At 46.7% G+C, this 19,204-nt stretch overlaps 1 protein-coding gene across 3 annotated transcripts in view; it reads left to right on the top strand.

Annotated features, from left to right (window-relative positions):
- The first annotated feature begins 36 nt into the window (after nucleotides 1–36).
- CHSY1 (chondroitin sulfate synthase 1) overlaps nucleotides 37–19,204 on the top strand; it is a 114,816-nt gene continuing 95,648 nt past the window's right edge. Inside the window, exons 1-3 of one of the 3 annotated variants that reach the window (XM_073304301.2) lie at nucleotides 37–305; nucleotides 5,723–5,899; nucleotides 6,361–6,454. Coding sequence is in view for 1 of the 3 variants with exons in the window: in XM_073304300.1 (XP_073160401.1) it covers nucleotides 16,228–16,541 (314 nt within the window). In the remaining 2 variants the exon portion in view is untranslated. Of the gene's footprint in view, nucleotides 306–5,722; nucleotides 5,900–5,983; nucleotides 6,455–16,103; nucleotides 16,542–19,204 lie in introns of those variants that run through there. The other 2 variants (XM_073304303.2, XM_073304300.1) reach the window with 2 other exon arrangements.

Genomic DNA, 19,204 nt, shown 5'->3' with positions numbered 1-19,204 from the left:
TGGGAACCTGCATGAGTCTAGTAGGTCCCCAGGCAGGATCAGGTCCTTCATCTGGAGGCCACTAGAGTAATTTCCTGTGTACCATCTTGCTTCTCTTCACCAGAGGCACTGCAGAAATCTTCCAACATGGGCTGGTGGCCTGGCGGTCTTTCATGCTGAATAGCTCAGCTGGATACAGAAGCCTGTCCTGTACCCTGCTGTCGGTCTATGCTGTGTGAAGGGTCCGGAACATTTGTGCTGAAAAGAGTCGACAGTTTGCAAATGAGTTTAACTCCAGCCTGTGTAAATTCTACATGCTCTAAACAGTAAGTGAATAAAGAGTATAGGCTCTTCATCCTTCTTTTTTGGCATATATTCAGCTGTGTGGGTGGACACAGTGTTGATCTAAAGGCAGCTGATTTATAAGTGTCACCCCCTCTTCAGTACTTTTATCAGAAACCTGGGTGGCTTTGGCTAGTCCTTCTTTGTGGATCTTGTAAGATAAAGCATGAAAAGTTCCCATCAAAGGCATATGGCAAGTATCCACACGGCTCTGGTCTCTCTATTTTGAGTTCGTATGTACAGTGTCCTATTTCACTAAACTAGCTTAAAGCCCCTTGCAAAATTGTGCTTCTAAACACACACTTGGAGACTCTTCACTGCTATTTCTGCACGGATATTCCATTTTATGAGTTCACAAATCTTTATAGCGACTACCCCCTACATCTTATGTTCCCAACTTTCAACCGCTGACCATAAATGGACTATTTCAGCCAAGTGTCATTTAATCTTATGAGCTCTAAAGTCCCTAGTCAGAATCTCCCAATGTAGTCTTCTCCTGTTACTTATGTCATTTTGATTTTAACTTGTAAGGGATATATCTAAATGCATTCAGAATGTGCAATGAGAAGGCTGTTAATATACTATCAAAACCATCTTTTCATTTCCTGGCCTCTGTGTGCTTAGATTCATACTCTCAAACGTCCCTGAGTATGTGTGTGCTATGTACTGTAGTGTGAGGCATTTCACTTCTTGGGGCTTTCATTGTTGAATAAAGCAAAGGAAAACGGGAGGCCAGGAAAAGCTCCATTAGTAGATTTTGAAGATCACCTATCATGGGAGTGAATGGGGTGGCAGGGCTGTCTTCAGGCCCCTGTGGTTGAGCATGAGTGTTCCCTAAGGCTGGGTTAACTGGGCAGCAGCATGGGCTTCACGCTGGGATGCTATCTTCACCATAGAAAGCGATGTTTAATTTTGAATGAAAGGTGCAAAATGCCCCAAATGACAAAGATTCTAAAGAGGCAGAATCAAAGGTGAGTGGGGGAGTAGTTCCTTTGCACTCACCTTGTTCCCAGACTCCCAATTTGTTTGTTTGTTTTAAAGGTAGCTTTTTTCCTTAAAAGATCTTTACTGAGTTATATGGATCTTTATTAGGTGCGCCCTGCTCCCTCTGTCAGGACTTCCTTGTTCAGGCCAGGCAGTGGGAATGTGTGTTTCACTGAGCTCCCTGATCATTAGAGCTGGGCAAATGATTATCTTTTGGATGGGGCAGAGAAGATTTGCTTCCATGTCTCCTCCCTTCCAGCCAAGTGCCTTAATCACCAAGCTGAAGGGGAGCTCACTCTGGCACAGTGAATATTTATACAAAATGGAACAGCTTCAACAGGCATGCCTGAGAGTAGCTCACCCTAGAATACCCTTAGCCCAGTGGTCAGGATGCTCACAGGAAAGCTGAATTCAAGTCCCTGCTCCAGAGTGGGGATTCAACCCTGGCTTTCCTGCATCCCAACAAATGCCCTCATCATTGGTTAGAAGGGGAAATGTACCCTCTCACTCTCTCTTTTCTGAAGCTGGCCCAGTCAAAACTAATTGGGTCAAATTCACAAGCAGTTTTCAGGGGTGATCGGAGATGTTCTTTTCTGACAAACTATAAATGTTTTGCCCAGTTCTACTAGTCATGTCAATTTTTGTTCCTTCTTTAGCAACTTAAGAGATGCCCACTGAGGATGGAGTGAGTTTATTTAGTGACTGGTAACTTTCAAAACAAACCAAAACCAAAAAAACCCACCTTAATCCTCAGGTCTGTGAAACATGCCAAAATTGAGTCTTCTTGAATCAGTCATTTTAGAGTTAATAATGAGCGAGTTAAAAATCCTACTCCCTGTTCTCCCCTGCCCCCCCCCCCGGCTTTATATTTGTTTTTGGCTTGCAATTACTCAAACAGCTGGAAGCTTTTTCCCTCAGACATCTAAAAAGCAGATCAATTCTGGACTGAAAACAAATATGGAAAGTTTTAGCCCAGAGGGAGAGTTATCCAGAACTACAAGTGAGTGAAAATGGGGTTATAACGGAACTGTGGAGTGCCACGCTCCTATTTAAGACAATGTCAAAATTCCAACAAACGGCAATGATACAGGATTGTACCCTACACTCGTTGCCTTCAGCAAACACACCAGTGTTCTCTGGCTTAAAAGCTTATTGCTTAATAACTGCTGTAATTGCACTGTTGTGCATTTACTGGAGATATTTCTCTGGCAGAGATTATACTGTAAAACATTAAGACTGATACTTACTTTGCTAGAACAATACAGAGTTTCTAGTTAACACAAATACTGTTTAAACCTCCAAGCATAAGACACCTTTGGGGTAGAATTTCAAAGACGTAAAGGAGTTAAGTTTGTGCCTTTGAAAATCTCTTTCCAAGGTGTTAGGTGCCTTCGCCCTGATCTACACGTTGGGGGGGGGGGGGGAGGAAGGGTCAACCTAAGATACGCAACTTCAGCTACGTGAATAGCGTAGCTGAAGTCGGCGTATCTTAGGTCGACTTACCTGGCCGTGAGGACAGCGGCGAGTCAACCGCTGCCGCTCCCCCGTCAACTCCACTTCCGCCTCTCACGAGCTGGAGTTCTGGAGTCAACGGGGAGCATGTTTGGGGATCGATTTATCGCGTCTAGATGAGATGCGATAAATCGATTCCCCGATAGATCGATCATTACCCGCCAATCCGGGTAGATAGATTGATCACTACCCACCGATACCTGCCCTTAGAAATACAGCTAGACTTGAAAGATATCAGTTTCAACTAAACTTTCATTGGGAAGGTTTCTCAGGCCAAGGATGGAATTGCTGGTTAAAACAGGACAAAGAAACCCATTCCAGAGCGGTCAAGCCATTAGGGCATGTTGGGAAGACCCAGGTTCAAGTCTCTGATAGGCCACGGACTTGAGCCTGGTTTGCCCACTTCCTATCTGAGTGCCCTAACCCCCAGGATATTGGCTGCTCTCTCACATGGGGATGCTTTGTTTTGGGATTCTTTGCAGAACTATTTGAAAGATCTTGGTTTCATTCCACATTATAATAGAATGAAATGCAGAAACCTCAAACAAATTTTGCATACCTGACTTCTTGTTTTCCAGCCAGCCCTCCACATAAGTAGCTTACCTCTTGCGGTAAAACAAGTTCTGCTGCATTTTCTAGAGTTTTGTCTGGTGTAATTTTGAAGTTCTCGGTGATCTGAGGCTTTCAGTGCTTCCCTTGGTAGATTAGTGTACGGTCTAGTTGATTTTAACCTTAGCCAGTTTTCTGTGATACTCATACGACGTATTCTGTTTCCTGGGAAGAGAACTCCTAGCACTAGTTGGAGCTCATAGTGAAGGGGCTAGCCAGGGGTCAGAAGGAGGGGGAAAGTACTCTATTGAGTTCCACTGAAAGCTAAGCTTTATGCTCTCACGATCTCAAAATACTACTCCTGGAGGATTGTGCAGAGCTCTACAATGGACGAAATCTTCCTCTGTGTAGGAGATCTGCACAAGGCCTCAGCATGGTTTAAGTGGGACCTAATTAGTAGTACATACCCATAGGAGCCCAGCCCCAGGTTTATGTCTACACTGCAGCAGGAAGTGAGCCTCCCAGCGTGGGTAGAACGACTCATGCTCGCTGGGCTCAAGCAAAGCACTTAAAACAGCAGCGCAGACGGTGTGGCTTGAGCTGCAGCTCGGGCTCTCAAGCCCACGTGACCCCTGGATCTGAGCTCAGGTGCCCTGCTAATGTGAGTCTTTCTACCCAGTCTGGGAAGCTCGCTCTCAGCTGTGGTGTAGACGTGTCCTATGCAGAAGGATTTCACCGAATACAATAGTCTCTCTACTTCCCTGCATGTTTTATTAGCAATGAAATGCTTAAGAGGGTTGACTTTTAAATCATTGCTTGGCTTTTTAGTCAACTTCTCCTGGAGATCAATGAGGCATTTCCCACCTGGGTTGTTTCAGGCTGGCTGCACATGACAGCATCATAGAATCATAGAATATCAGGGTTGGAAGGGACCTCAGGAGGTCATCTAGTCCAATCCCCTGCTCGAAGCAGGACCAACACCAACTAAATCATCCCAGCCAAGGCTTTGTCAAGCCTGACCTTAAAAACTTCTAAGGAAGGAGATTCCACCACCTCCCTAGGGAACCCATTCCAGTGCTTCACCATCCTCCTAGTGAAATAGTGTTTCCTGATATCCAACCTTGATCTCCCCCGCTGCAACTTGAGACCATTGCTCCTTGCTCTGTCATCTGCCACCACTGAAAACAGCCCAGCTCCATCCTCTTTGGAACCCCCCTTCAGGTAGATGAAGGCTGCTATCAAATCCCCCCTCACTCTTCTCTTTTGCACACTAAATAAGCCCAGTTCCCTCAGCCTCTCCTCGTAAGTCATGTGCCCCAGCCCCCTAATCATTTTCACTGCCCTCTGCTGGACCCTCTCCAATTTGTCCCCATCCCTTCTGTAGTGGGGGGCCCAAAACTGGACGCAGTACTTCAGATGTGGCCTCACCAGTGCCGAATAGAGAGGAATCAATCTGCTGGCAATGCTCCCACTAATGCAGCCCAATATGCCTTCTTGGCAACAAGGGCACACTGTTGACTCATATCCAGCTTCTCATCCACTGTAACTCCCAGGGTCCTTTTCTGCAGAACTGCCGCTTAGCCAGTCGGTCCCCTCATCAGTCGTCATCCCATTGAATGGTGAAGATGTTGGCTTTGTCTGTGTTAGGAAGTAGCTCCATTTTTGCAGTCGGTTTAGCTGAGGCAGTGCTGTGCAGTTTGTCCTTATCTGCACTTACCACAGTCAGCACCGCTACTGGTGAACAGATCACTGTTAAGCCCTTTCGGAAATGGGGCTGTTTTCAAGTGTAAAAATAGCCTGTTTGCAACCAGATGAGCTGGGGACTTGACTTTCTTTAGAAGAAAAGCTTAGATTTGGGAGTGTGACATGCAATGGAAAAGTACCCTATCGCTGGCTTGGTGTGACCTGACCCACATCCACTTCTGTGGGTGGTGCAGTGCAAGCTTCCAACTAGAGAACTCAGCTGTCCCACACTTGACCACCCCACCACACCTACCGCTTGAGAGTCCCACTCATGAACAGAATGCTTTTGTAACCTGATCAAGGCCCAGATCCTCCAAGGGTAGGAGGTGCCTAACTCCTACTGATTTCAGTACCTTTGAAGATCAGGGCTCAGTGGTCTAGATTAAGGCCCTGCTCAATTCACTCCCCGTGGGGACCTACAGGTGGGTTTAAACCTCTGGTTCCTAGCCTCTTCCTGCAAGCACCTGCCATGATGGATTGACAGGTAGGCAGCCCCTATTCGGACTCCTTTTACCATGCCCCCCTCCATCCATGCTCTCTTTTCCTGTGCATTTTTAACATCTGCCTCTGTTTTCCCTCCCTGTTTGTGTCTTGTGGTGACTGCTAACTGCAGGGCACACTGCATGGATTGAGGCCTCCTTTGGTAGCTTTGAGAGGCTGAGTTGCTGAGCTTTACGAGAGCAAAAAGAAGCCTGGGCACTTGGCAGCTGCCTATGCATGTTGCCCAGCGTGTGGGAGTTCCTTGTGTGGCTGGATGCATTAGGGGCTGCTGCTGGAACATGGATTGATGGTGAGTGGTTTTCAGGAGGCCACCAACTGCTTCCTGTAGCTGTAGGAGCTACACTTGGCCTGGGAAGGTGAATCAAGCCTAGGGTCAAAGCTGCTTGCTCCTATTCTCTATCCCACAGCAAAGCCTAAGTAGTCTGGGATTCCCCTACGGGAGAGCCTGCTCCCTGTGTTGGGAAATACCGTTGTAAACCCAGATCCCCAACAGTAAAATGTTAATGGTTTTTATAAGTTGTATTGTGGCAGCAGCCAAAAGGGCTCTCTGAGGTTATGTTGACAGTGGAAATGTTTTACTGCCTTGTGACGTTCTGAAGCTTTGTTTCTGAGACCGCAAATCCTTCTGAAACAGACTGATGCCTGCCCCAGGGGTAAGTTTGAAGGAAAGGTTTAAAAGGAACAGGTTGCTATCAGTTGACTCAAGCTAAGTCCGCTTCACCTCCATTGCTTCCCCTTCTTTCACTACAGACCCCTCTCTTTAGTGATCTCACTCATCGCCATTCCACGAGGACACGGTGCAGATTCCGATTGGCTGCTGACATTTTATGGCGAAAATGAAATGGTTAGTTTTGTGGGGTGTGAAATGTTTTGAGGGCAAATTCTGAGAATTTTCTGTTTCCCTTTTTAAAAGGGAGTGGAGGGGAAATCAGGAACTTGATCTTTGAGAGGTCACTTTGTAAATGTGCTTCCTGTTTTTAGGGCTCTCCTACTGTACGTATGAAAACTAGAGGATGCTGTCAGTGGGAAACATTATTATTTTTTTTATTAGTAGTAGTAACAAAACCTGCATTAAAAGCTGTGACCTGACCATCTTGCTGCTCTAAGTATCTTCTCCTGTAAATCCAGTAATGGCTTTTGTGTTTAACCAGACGTACAAACGCTGTTTGCCTTACTGCTTAGGTATAAAACACCCCAGACACTGTGTCCCCAGCTGTCACTTCTAAAATATATATTTTCCAGACACTTCCAAAAGTTAAATGAGGCTGTTCTGAGAGAAGGATAGCAAAATGTATGAAACAAAGTTTCCTTCTGTGACTGCAAGGTCTGAATCGTTGTAGTGATTAAATGCAGCAGCAGTCTCGTCTTTTCCTGCAGGAAGCCCATGGAGCCCCTGCTGCATTACTACGTTAGACCATAAGAGAGCAGCATTGTTCCAGGTTTATGCCTCAGGCCTAACGTGTATCACCCCTGTGATTCAAATGAAAGGAGAAGCTGGGTTTGATCAGTGTCAGGACCAGGGAAGGCTGAGGAGAAGAGCAGTGAGTGTTGGAAGTCTGGAGGGAGCAGCAGGGTTTCTGCATCACCCAGGAAAACACAGCGGTGCTGGAAATACTGTGACACAGACAAGTATTACGAGTTGCCCCGCTAGATTTTTCTAACTTGACTCTGTTACCCTGAATATGTGAAGTGTGCTCATTTTCCAGGGCCGGAAGAGTTTTAAAGACTTGGGTTTGAACACTGGTTACCAAAGAACTGTAACAATTAGGTTCCTAGAGCAGTTAAAAACTACTCTCTTTCTTTAACTCCATCATTTTAAAAAATAGTAACAAATTTATAAGGCACCATTACATTATTTAAGTATATATAATATGCTTATCACAGGGTTTTCCACAGGATAAGCGAAAAGAGCAAAATTACCAGCCAATAATGTGTACCAAACAAGTTAGCCTTTCTCTGTCAATCATATAGCAGATGCGCTTTCCCTGTGGCTGTCCCACAAACTCCACTCATCCCAAAAGAATGAAATCTCTCTGCTTTATCCATGTACATAAAATATATACAAAGCCTCATTATCGTTCAGGATAATGTTGACCTGCAGCTTGACAACTAGACGTGGATTTAAATTGTGCGTTTGGTCCTAACAAGTGCTCAGTTTTCTACTTGTATCTTTGCTGCTGATGTTTGGGAGAGTGAATGTCCTATTCTGAATGTTCTATACTAGTAGCAATAAGTTGAAGGAGCAAGGACATGTACTTCTCGCAAATCTTGGAAAGTTATCTAAGTTTTCTTTGCAACGATTTCACAAAATCCACATACAGAGTGGAAGGAAAAAGAGTGTGTATCTGTAGTTGTGGGTTTACATAACTATAGTAAAAATGTAATGTGCTTTTTTTTTTTTTCAGTGTCAACTAATATAAGATGCAAATGTTAACTAATGTTTATTTGGGTGGCTGCTGTATGAAGTGCGATCATGCAGCATGACCCATTCCCTTCCAATGCCAAGTAATTGTCAGTGTAAACCAAACTATTGTGGTCTGGGTGCAGTATAGTGTGGTGGCAGGAAGGACTAAATTGGAGTTAGTCTGACATCTTGCCTTATGCAGTGCTGTTGTAGTCGTGTTGCCTTCCTTTATCTTTGTTATGGGCAAGAAATCCTATGGGCGTCAATGATTTTAGGCAAGAATCAAGGGTTATAATGAGGTTAAATTATGCATGCAGGGCTTTTCTTAAACTACCAAGGATCAAGTCTGGGATCGTTCCACAGATGATGGTTGGTAATGTGTAATACACTTTATGGCAGTGGATGGGCAACCTGCGGCCCACATATGGCCCATGAGGGTAATCTGATTGCGGGCCATGAGACATTTTTGCACGGCCCCCCGCAGCTTCCAGTGGCTGCGGTTCGCCCACCACTGCTTTATGGTGTCTCCAATATCCTAGTGCTATTTCCAAGAGCATTAGTGTGTCCAGTATCCCATAACCTCCCTGTATATAGAAGTGGCTATTTTTACATTTAAACAGAACCTTTCATCCTCAGAGATACCAAAGTTCTCCATGAACTACAAACATACTTCACTACTGAAATGCAGCTACCTCTGCAGTAGCGTAGTGCATTGCACAATGACGAAAGGGAGCCAAAACTTTGGTGAGGGTAGTGTCAGGGCAAATGTATTGTACCCAAGTGTGCTTTGGAGCCCATACTGTTCACAAAGAACAGCGAGGACATTTGTTTTACCTGATAGGCCTCTGCACAGTGAACGTCATGCTATCTGTCGAAGGATGGAAGGCCCCGGTCAGCCCAGTTGCGATTTGAAGCTTAGTTTAATTGACAGCTAAAAGATTTAGCATTTTGTCTAGTAGTGTGTGACTAATATTCTCACACATCAGCCTCTGCTCCTAGTTATGTGAGTGACATGGAATAAATAATGTGAATTTTGAATCTGAATCCTTCCTGTGCGGTTAGATGCCATTCCTGTCTATGCTGGGCCGTGCGGCATGTCCTCTCTCTTGTGAATTACAGGGCTTCAGTTCCATTGGGGGCTTTGGTAATGTCATAAACTGTGAGAGTAAAGCTTACCTCTGCAGAGTCGGGCAATGGAATTGCCGCCTTCTAATTCAGAAAAGGTGCTTGCTTTATTTTCTTGTGTATACAGCGATCCCGCCACAATAAAATCTAGCCAAGAATGCCCTATCTCAGTGATTCTGACCCTTTCCAGACTACTGTATCCCTTTCAGGAGTCTGATTTGTCTCATGTACCCCAAGTTTCACCTCACTTAAAAACTACTTGGTTACAAAACCAGACATAAAAATACAAAAGTCACAGCTCACCATTACTGAAACATTCCTGACGTTCTAATTTTGTCTGTATGGAATTTTAGTTTGTACTGATTTCGTTAGTGCTTTTTATGTAGCCTGTTGTAAAACTAGGCAAATATCTAGATGAGTTGATGTACCCCTGGATGACCTTTGTGTACCCTCAGGGGTACACATCTCTGGTTGAGAACCACTGCCCTATCTGACATAAGAAAGGGTGGAATAAACGTAAATCAAACTCTACTTGTTTTAATCCCTGTATTCCTGTTCTCCTGCCGTCTTATAAACTTCATCCTCTCTACATCTGTTGTAAAGTCAAATAGATTTGACGTTTTTATGAGGAGTTTTTTTCCTCTCTGAGAAGAAGCCAGTTGACAACATGTCAGCCCCAGCCCTGTCTTTCATTGCCTTTTATCCATGCTAACTGCCTTTTCCTTTCAGAAGATTCTTGTGACTCAAAAGCCTGCTGGCTTTCCCTTGAATCAGGAGATTTTTTAATGCCGATTTGGAGCCTGGTTAGAGTGCTCCTATTCCTGCCATTATATATAGACGACCTGCCACACCTCACTTATTTTGAAGGGCGTTGTCCCTCCCTTTGAGTTAATTTTAAGTCAGTGTTCTAAAGTTTCTCTCAAAGGATTTTGCCATGTGTTTTAGGGTCTGATGACACAGTTTTTACACAGGCAAAAAGAAATACCCACCCCACCCCACCCCACCCACCACCTGGCTTCAATGGAGTTATTTGAAGAACCATTGAATAAACGCTCAGAAATTTCACTTATTTTGACCAGCACAGTCTGGAGCGAGGCCTTTCTAACTCTCTGCTAGACTTTTTATAATGTCAAAGAAATCGAGGTTTCTGTTCCCCCTTTCAGGCCAAAATGGATAAGAATGTAGCCTAACCCCTTGTAAGTGATTAATCCTCTACTAGAAATAATGTCAAATACTGCAAAATGTAATAAAAAGGAATTAACTTATTTTTTTAACCATTTGGAAAGAAGTGATACCACAGCAGATTAAAGGATTTTATTGTCCTAAACAGTGGGTTCAGATTATTTCACTAGAGATAGCTGTCAGTACATGCTGGGTCCCATGCCATGTATCAAGAGAAGAGACTCCAGACAAAAGCTCTTCTTAGGAACTGATATTGTAATAGTAAGCAATGCTTTCACCCTATCCAGAAGGGAGTCATTCTTTCACTTGAACAAACAGATTTCTTTTGATCTGTCTAGGATGGAAAGGTTTCTCTTTTGCAAGCAAAGGGGTCTTGCACAGCATTTTGGGGGAAAAAAATAAAAAAAGGAAAAGTTCAACCTCTTTCTGAGAGGAAACCGCCAATCCGCCTCTTGCTTCAAACTTGTAAAGCTGCTGGGGAATTGTCTGCTTGCTTTATATGGTCTGATCCAGTGCCCATTTAAGTTAATGGAGGGATTCTTACTGACTTCAGTGGGTGCTGGATCAGGCCCTACATAAACTCTTTCCTCTGGTTCCTGTGCCAGACTTGTATCCTATTGTCTTTCATGGGCCTGCATGCTAATGTAGGAGGCATAATCTCACATACTTTTTTCCTGCCCCCTGGCTGACTTTGCTGTCCGGATGCTTCTCACTTTCTCTCTTTTCCTCAGGTTTCAGAGTGGTAGCCATGTTAGTTTCTATCAGCAAAAACAACAAGGAGTCCTTGTGGCACCTTAGAGACTAACAAATTTATGCTTATGCCCAAATAAATTTGTTAGTCTCCAAGGTGCCACAACGACTCCTTGTTGTTTTTTCTCTTTTCCTCAACTGCTTTCCTTTTCTTTCGATGCCAGCCTGGAGTTCTCTCATTCCTGTAATGTTTTTTTTCTTTCTTCTCTCTCTTTCTCCTGTCTTTTGCCCCTGGACTTGTAAACTCAGTTGGAATGAATTAATTGCATCGCTTCCATGTGTAGGGGTAGCCCAAGAGAGAATAATGTCTTCTCTCCTTCCTTTTGCTCACTCGCTTCCTTATGTTTCCACGTTGGATTTACATTTACCCGTGAATTCAAGTTTGCTTCAAAATCTCTTGTCATGAGTGTAAATCCTGGTAACCCCTAGTATTTTGTTTGCTTGTGTATTATGTACAGCCAGTTGTTACAGGGTAGTTTTCTGCAATAACCGTGTCAAACCTTATTGAATTAAGTTTCACTTTATATATCATTGTGGGCCAGGGATTGTATGTCATTCCATGGGGGAGGAGGACCTCAGCTGTCTAGGAACTAAAAACAGTAGGGGGTGTTTAGGTAGGTAGATTCATTCAGGTTGTTGTAACACCTCCAGAGAGAAACCACCACCTGGAGAGGCTCGCATATACTGGTTCAGACAGGATTCTCTAGAGAACCAACAGACAAAGAAAGGACTTTTGGATAAACAGCCTTCTTTCTGACCCAGAAAATGGATAGTACCTTTTGTCCAAAGGGAGGACCGCAGTCCTTAGGGAAGGGTTGGAAAGAGTGAGCCTCTCCAGGATCCTTGTGAAGATTGGGGGGAGGGATGGAGGTGAAGATGGTGTGATCTCTGGGAAGCTTATTAACGTTTACACTCTTTTATTGTTTTAATATGTTTTCTCTGTAATGCTTTCACCTTACAAGTAAATGTGCTTGCTTATAAATGGCTGTGTGGTAACGTATACCTATGAGCAATTATTCTGTTTATAGCCTCTGAGAAGGTGAAGCTGGACTGCTTAGGCTGTCTGACTTGGTAGCGAATTCACAGTATAGGCCATCAGATGCCATCCGATGAAGTGAGCTGTAGCTCACGAAAGCTTATGCTCAAATAAATTGGTTAGTCTCTAAGGTGCCACAAGTACTCCTTTTCTTTTTGCGAATACAGACTAACACGGCTGCTACTCTGAAACCTTTCTCCTTATGTTATGCACGTTTTTTTCTATGTTGTTTAGGAGGAAATCTTACTAGTGTCCCCTCAGATTAACAATTTTTGATCTTAATAAGGACTAGGAAAATGGCCAGTTGTGGGTAATTTTTTTTAATGAATAAATAAATACAATTTTTTTTATGTTTTATTCCTGCTCCTGATTGGCTTCCCTTTCACATGTTTCTTGTGCCTTTGGATTGTGAACTCCTTGGCACAGGCACTAATCTCACTACGTGTTTGGAAAGCAACTAGCTCCTAGCACATTGTGGTTGGCACCATAACATACATTTAAAAAACAGTCATGGGAAAGCCTGGCATTTAAAGATGCAAACTTGTTCTGGAAATGGCAGAAACCACACAGCAATAAGGGCAGGATCAATGGGCTGCAGCAGATATGTTGCAGTAAAAGGAAATGCTGTATTAATGCCATGCCATGTCTTTGCAACTGCAGGGTATCTTGGGGCCATAGCAATCTAATCCAGGCTAAAAAACTTTTATGAGTTAAATGGAGACAGAGTGTAGGAAAGCGGTGCAGGCACAGAAAAGCCTGGCTAAGGCTACGTCTAGACTAGGGAATTTTACCAAACAATTTACATGGGCTCATCTGTACCAGTGTTGACACCCATTGTAGATCTAATAAAGAAATGGGCCCAATGGGTCCAGTAGGTTTAAAAAGTATGGTGGAAAAAATTGAAGGACACTTGTCTACATTAGGTGTGTTTTTCCCAAACAGTAGGTCCTGCCCCACCAGTGGGCTGTAGGAAGTTTCTAGAGGGGTTGCCACATCCAGGGGCAGGTTAACCCATCACTGGACTCTAACCTAGGCTAACATATACTTCTACCATGTTTGGGCCAAACCTGAGTAGAGCTGCGACCCAATGCCTGGAATAGGAAGCTGGACCCAGCCCCTCGGGCAGAAGCTGCCACGGCAGGAGGTGTCTGGGGCAGGCTTGCTCCCCAACCCTACCCGCACTGGGGCTTCCCCTCTGAATTGAGCTGGGATTAGGGTTGCAGCACCTCCATGGAGGGTGCATGCATGTAATGGTGAGTTTCAAAAAAAGACAAAATGTAGTTGATGGGTCACCTTAGTAAAATGTTTAGGAACCACTGCACTAATTATCCCCACTGGTGCTCAAGCCAGTGGCGCTAAACCAATGATAGTACACCAGTGTATTATATTAAGGAAAAAGAAAAGGAGTACTTGTGGCACCTTAGCCGAACAAATTTATTTGAGCATAAGCTTTCGTGAGCTACAGCTCACTTCATCGGACGCATTCAGTGGAAAATACAGTGGGGAGATTTATATACATAGAGAACATGAAACAATGGGTGTTACCATACACACTATAAGAGAGTGATCACTTAAGGTGAGCTATTACATTCAGGGGACACCATCATAGGGCCTAATCACATCAGCCACACTATCAGATGCTCGTTCACCTGCACATCCACCAATGTGATATATGCCATCATGTGCCAGCAATGCCCCTCTGCCATGTACATTGGTCAAACTGGACAGTCTCTACGTAAAAGAATAAATGGACACAAATCAGACGTCAAGAATCATAACATTCAAAAACCAGTCGGAGAACACTTCAGTCTCTTTGGTCACTTGATTACATACCTAAAAGTGGCAATTCTTCAACAAAAAAACTTCAAAAACAGACTCCAAGGAGAGACTGCTGACTTGGAATTAATTTGAAAACTGGATACAATTAACTTAGTCTTGAATAGAGACTGGGAGTGGATGGGTCATTACACAAAGTAAAACTATTTCCCCTTGTTTATTCCCGTCCCCCCCCCCCCTTCCTCAGAGGTTCTTGTCAACTGCTGGAAATGGCCCACCTTGGTTATCACTACAAAAGGTTTCACCTCCCCCTGCTCTCCTGATGGTAATAGCACACCTTAAGTGATCACTCTCTTACAGTGTGTATGGTAACACCCATTGTTTCATGTTCTCTATGTATATAAATCTCCCCACTGTATTTTCCATTGAATGCATCCGATGAAGTGAGCTGTAGCTCACGAAAGCTTATGCTCAAATAAATTTGTTAGTCTAAGGTGCCACAAGTTTTTCTTTTTGCAAATACAGACTAACACGGCTGCTACTCTGAAACCTGTATTAAGGAAAACTCCAGTTCAGCTCTAGCCTTGTGAATGCTAGTGCATTTTTTTACTATTGATCTCTTTGGGCCTTTGCAAATCTACAGAGTGTGATAATCAATGTCTGTCACTACCTATGGACTAGTTTATCCAATTAAAATCAAAAGGCATCGGAGGCTCTAGGGAACCAGTTTGGAGCTAGATTTGAAGTCCCTAAACACAAAGCAAGGGATGCTGAGTTTTTCTGATTTGTAAGGTCCTAGGAATCCACAAAACTTGCATTACCCCAGGACACAGACAATCTGATGAGCTAGAGGAATGGTTTAACCTGTCTCCCTTGGCAGAACACCACCAAGGGGCCTGGGACCAATACACCCACCCTATTTTTATGACCCCTTCTCTCTCATTCCAGCTCCCCGCTCATGCCCAGACTGGAATTTTTATTTCTTCCTTTCTCATTCACAGACCAGATTCACTCTTTTTCCATCCCTCTCCTGTCTTTCCTTCTGCCACATCACCTTTTCCCTGTCTGCCCCATGCCCTTCCCCCTTCCTCTATCCCCTGCTGTCTCATCCCCCTCCCCCTCCACTCCGCAGTCCCTCTTTTCCTGACACCCCTTCAGTACCCCTTCCCTCCTCGCCTCTCCCCCATCACCCCTTTTGGTTTCCCCTTCCCCTCCGTCACCCCCTCTGCCCCCTCCCCCACAGGCCATTCCCCCATTGCCCCATCTCCCCTTTCCCCTCCCTGCCACCCCCTATGCCCCCTCCCCATAGGCCTTCTCCTTCTCCCCCCTTCCCCTCCCCCATCACCCCCTCCTTGGTCTCCCCTTCCCCTCCCTGCCACCCGCTCCCCCACTGACCCATCCCCCTTCCCCTCCCTGCCACCCCCTCTGTCCTCTCCCCATCAGCCTTCCCCTCCCCCATCACCCACTTTCCGGTCTCCCCCCCCCCCCCCCGGTCGCCCCTCTCTAGCAGCCGCGCGCACAGCGCTGCCCTGAGAGCGAGCCAATGGGGACGGGGGGACGGCAGGCGAGCGGGGCCAAAGGCTGCGGGCCGGGCCGGGGCGCGCTGTGCGTGGGGCGGGCTGGGCAGGGGCCGCGCGCGCCTCCTCCCCGCGCCCCTCCCCCCCCTCCTCCCCCCCGCGCCATGGCGAGCTGAGCCGGGGGACGCGCCGCGGCGGCTGCACCAGCACCACGGGCAGGGCCGGGCCGGGCCGGGCCAGCGGGCGGGCAGCGCTAGCGGCGGCCGGGCCGAGCCGAGCCGAGCCGAGCGCGTCTCCGCCGGGGAAGGGGAGGAGGGTCCCATGGCTGCCGCCCTCAGGCGGGGGCTGCGCTTCCCCGCCCCGGGGGGGCCCGGGCTGGCCGGCTAGGGCAGGCAGCCGCGGGGCCGGGCCGCGAGCAGGGCAGAGCGGAGTCCGGGCTCCCCGGGAGCAGGGGGCGCCGGGACGGGGGGCGGCCCTGGTGCTGGGGGGCGCGGGGCTGGGGCAGCGGAGGCGGGCCGGGCTTGGCTGGCAGTTGGGGTGCAGGGAGGTGGGGGTTTTTTTGGGGGGGGGATAGGCTGTAGGGAGAGCTCCCTTCGGGGGGCTGCGGCTGGAGGCGGGGGGGGGGGCGGGGCGGTGGGAGTGCAGGGGGGCGGGGCGGCCTGGGCGGGGGGAGCTGCCGCCGGGGTGCGGGGCTGAGGGGGCGGTCTCGGGGCAGGAGCAGGGCAGGGGCACCCCCTGGCAGAAGCCGGGGCGTCGGCGCTCCGTGGAGCGGGCCAGGGGCGCGGTGTATTTTGGGGGGCCAGCGTGTGTCGGGCAGCGAGTGGGGAATGGCTGGCAGAAGCCGCCGCTCCTGGCTCAGCGTGTTGCTAGGACTCATCCTGGGCTTCATCCTGGCCTCAAGACTCATCCTGCCCCGCGCCGCGGAGCTGAAGAAAGCGGGACACCGGCGGAAGGCGAGCCCGGAGGGCTGCCGGCTGCAGCAGGGCGGGGGGCTGCTGCGCAGGGACTCCCGGGGGACGCTGCTCTGGCCCCAGGACCCCGCAGAGCGCCAGGACGACATCCCGCCGGCCAGCAACTTCCTCTTCGTGGGGGTCATGACAGCCCAGAAATACCTGCAGAGCCGGGCGGTGGCTGCCTACAGGTGAGGGCTGCAGCCCTGCCTTGTGCTCCTCCAGCATTGTATGGGGCAGTGTCTCTCCCCCCCCCTTGCACCCCTTCTCTGTCCTCCCCCTCCACCAGTGGATGGGGTAGGGTCCTCGCTTGTGCATCCCCACTGTGTCCTCCATCACAGGGTCTTCCCCCGGGCACCCCTTCTCTGTCCTCCCCCTCCATCACAGAGTCTCCCTCTTGCGCACCCCTTGTCTGTCCTTTCCCTCAGGCAGTGCATGTGGTAGGGTCTACCTCTCGCACACCTCTTCTCTGTCCTTCCTGTCTCGCAATGCGTGCGGCAGGATCCCCCCTGTGAACCCCTTTTCTATCCTTCCCTTCCAGTAGTGCATGGGGTAGGGTCCTCCCTTGTGCACCCTCTCTTTGTCTTTCCCTCCCCCAGCAGTGTGTGGGGTAGGGTCTTTCCTTCCGCCTCCCGGGGCCCTTCTGTTCTGTGTTCTCATATCCTCCCCCACATGCTTGGGGCATGCTGTCCTTGTTCTGGCTGACCCTATTCTTATGCTGCTCTAGGCATAGGGCAGCCCTCCCGTTCACCATGACTTCTTTGGCATATCTAGCTCCTCATCAGTGAAGAAGGTAGTCACTGGAGTAGGGGTGGGTACAGGGGGAGGGAAATATGTATGGGGATTTGCTTTATGCCCCCTTTTCCTTTGCATGTTAGCCTACATCTATTAAGTGGATAAAGTCCCTATAGGGGGTGTGCAGAGAGGAGAGTGTCTGTGAGGGGGAATGTGCTTTATAGTCCTCTCCCTTATCTGGGTTCCTTTGTATGTGCAGCTTCCCATCTGTTAAATGGATAAAGTCACTAGCCTTGCAGGGGAAGGGGGAGATCTTGCTTTATTATTCCCCTCTAGACATCTCTAACCTACTGCACAGATTCAGGGGGTTTTGCTGTTAACCAGCTGCTTTGTATTCTGACAGATGGGATCTATAAGTATCTAGAGTCTCTTCAGCAATCTTGACTTGCTGTGTATTTGAAGGTGTTTTTTGTAACGGCATTACATGCCTGTGGGTGACTCTGTCCATATTATCAACATCAATGGGGCTTATAAAAAGAGCCTCCATATAGATCAACCTGGAGGAAATCTTGAAATATGCATTCTGAGCTGCTGCTGGGTTTCTCACTAAGTAGGAAGACATCTGCACTGTACAGACACCAGTGTCTGACTTACACATTGCTCTGCCTTGATACCTGTTAAGCCTCAAAATGCCAGTTAAAAGTTGCTTCAGGTGCTACACCTCCACGCTAATCTTCTGTGGTTCTTACAATCACATTTTCCTATTATTAAAATAGCTTTCCTCTCCCCTGGTGCTGTCTGGCAGGCCCACACAAACAGCAGGAGAAATCGACAAAGGCACTATGTGTTTTTGGGCAGTTTCACTTGTTCCTAAAGTAGTGTCAAATGGATCAGAGGAAATTGAAAAAATACAAATTTTTCAGTTGTAGCCATTTTTGTTGCTACTTGCAACAGTAGCAGGCAAATTCAGACAATGAGACCTTTTCCTCACAGGTTCTGACCCTTTAAGATTTAGGAGTTAACTAACTCTTGTTTGAGAGAACCCCTGAACAAAATTGAGGGCTACTTTGGAAATGTAAGTTTGAGTTTGTTATAGAGCTTTCACCTTAAGGTTTTTCTTGGTTCTGGTTTGTTTGACTAGTTGCAATAAGTTCACACTTTAAAAGAAGGAAATGCTCTTGCATCAGAATTAAACCGTCTACTCTGAGAATGATCAGTCTGATAACTGATTAGACCTCCACAAATATGTCAATACTCAGGTCTATTCAGTTGCACTTTTCACGGGCATCCCTTATCCTTCATTAGGATATGCTCAGCTAACACTTTTGCACTGAACTCTGTTTGTTGTTAAGATCTCTGGCACAGAAGTTTTTAGCAAAAACTAGTTTGAGATTGGAAGCTCTTCTTAAACCATATCTCATTTGAAAATAGGAGGGGGAAGTGAGTAACATGAAGAACAATGCTGTGGTGAGATCTGAACATTCGTGTGTGTGTGTGTGTGTGTGTGTGAATGAACTTAAACCTCTGTGTTCATTTCAAAATTGCCAGGGTCAGTCTGACAGTACTGTAATTTCCTTCTGTTGAAACTTGATGAATACTCCCACTAGACCACTCCTTTGTGTCTTGTTTTAAGGGACATTATCTGGTAACTAGAAAAGGAGTACTTGTGGCACCTTAGAGACTAACCAATTTATTTGAGCATGAGCTTTCGTGAGCTACAGCTCACTTCATCAGATGTTTACCGTGGAAACTGCAGCAGACTTTATATACACACAGAAATCATGAAACAATACCTCCTCCCACCCCACTGTCCTGCTGGTAATAGCTTATCTATAAGCTATTACCAGCAGGACAGTGGGGTGGGAGGAGGTATTGTTTCATGATTTCTGTGTGTATATAAAGTCTGCTGCAGTTTCCACGGTAAACATCTGATGAAGTGAGCTGTAGCTCACGAAAGCTCATGCTCAAATAAATTGGTTAGTCTCTAAGGTGCCACAAGTACTCCTTTTCTTTTTGCGAATACAGACTAACACGGCTGTTCCTCTGAAACCTATCTGGTAACTGTAACCCCAATTTACTGTTTAAATGAGGCTTAGCATACTGTAGCTTCTAACATTTT

The sequence above is a fragment of the Lepidochelys kempii genome, chromosome 10, assembly GCF_965140285.1.
Source record: "Lepidochelys kempii isolate rLepKem1 chromosome 10, rLepKem1.hap1, whole genome shotgun sequence".
Taxonomy (NCBI): Eukaryota; Metazoa; Chordata; order Testudines; family Cheloniidae; genus Lepidochelys; species Lepidochelys kempii.
Note: the sequence above shows the minus strand (reverse complement) of the source record. Positions and strands in the feature narration are given on the sequence as shown.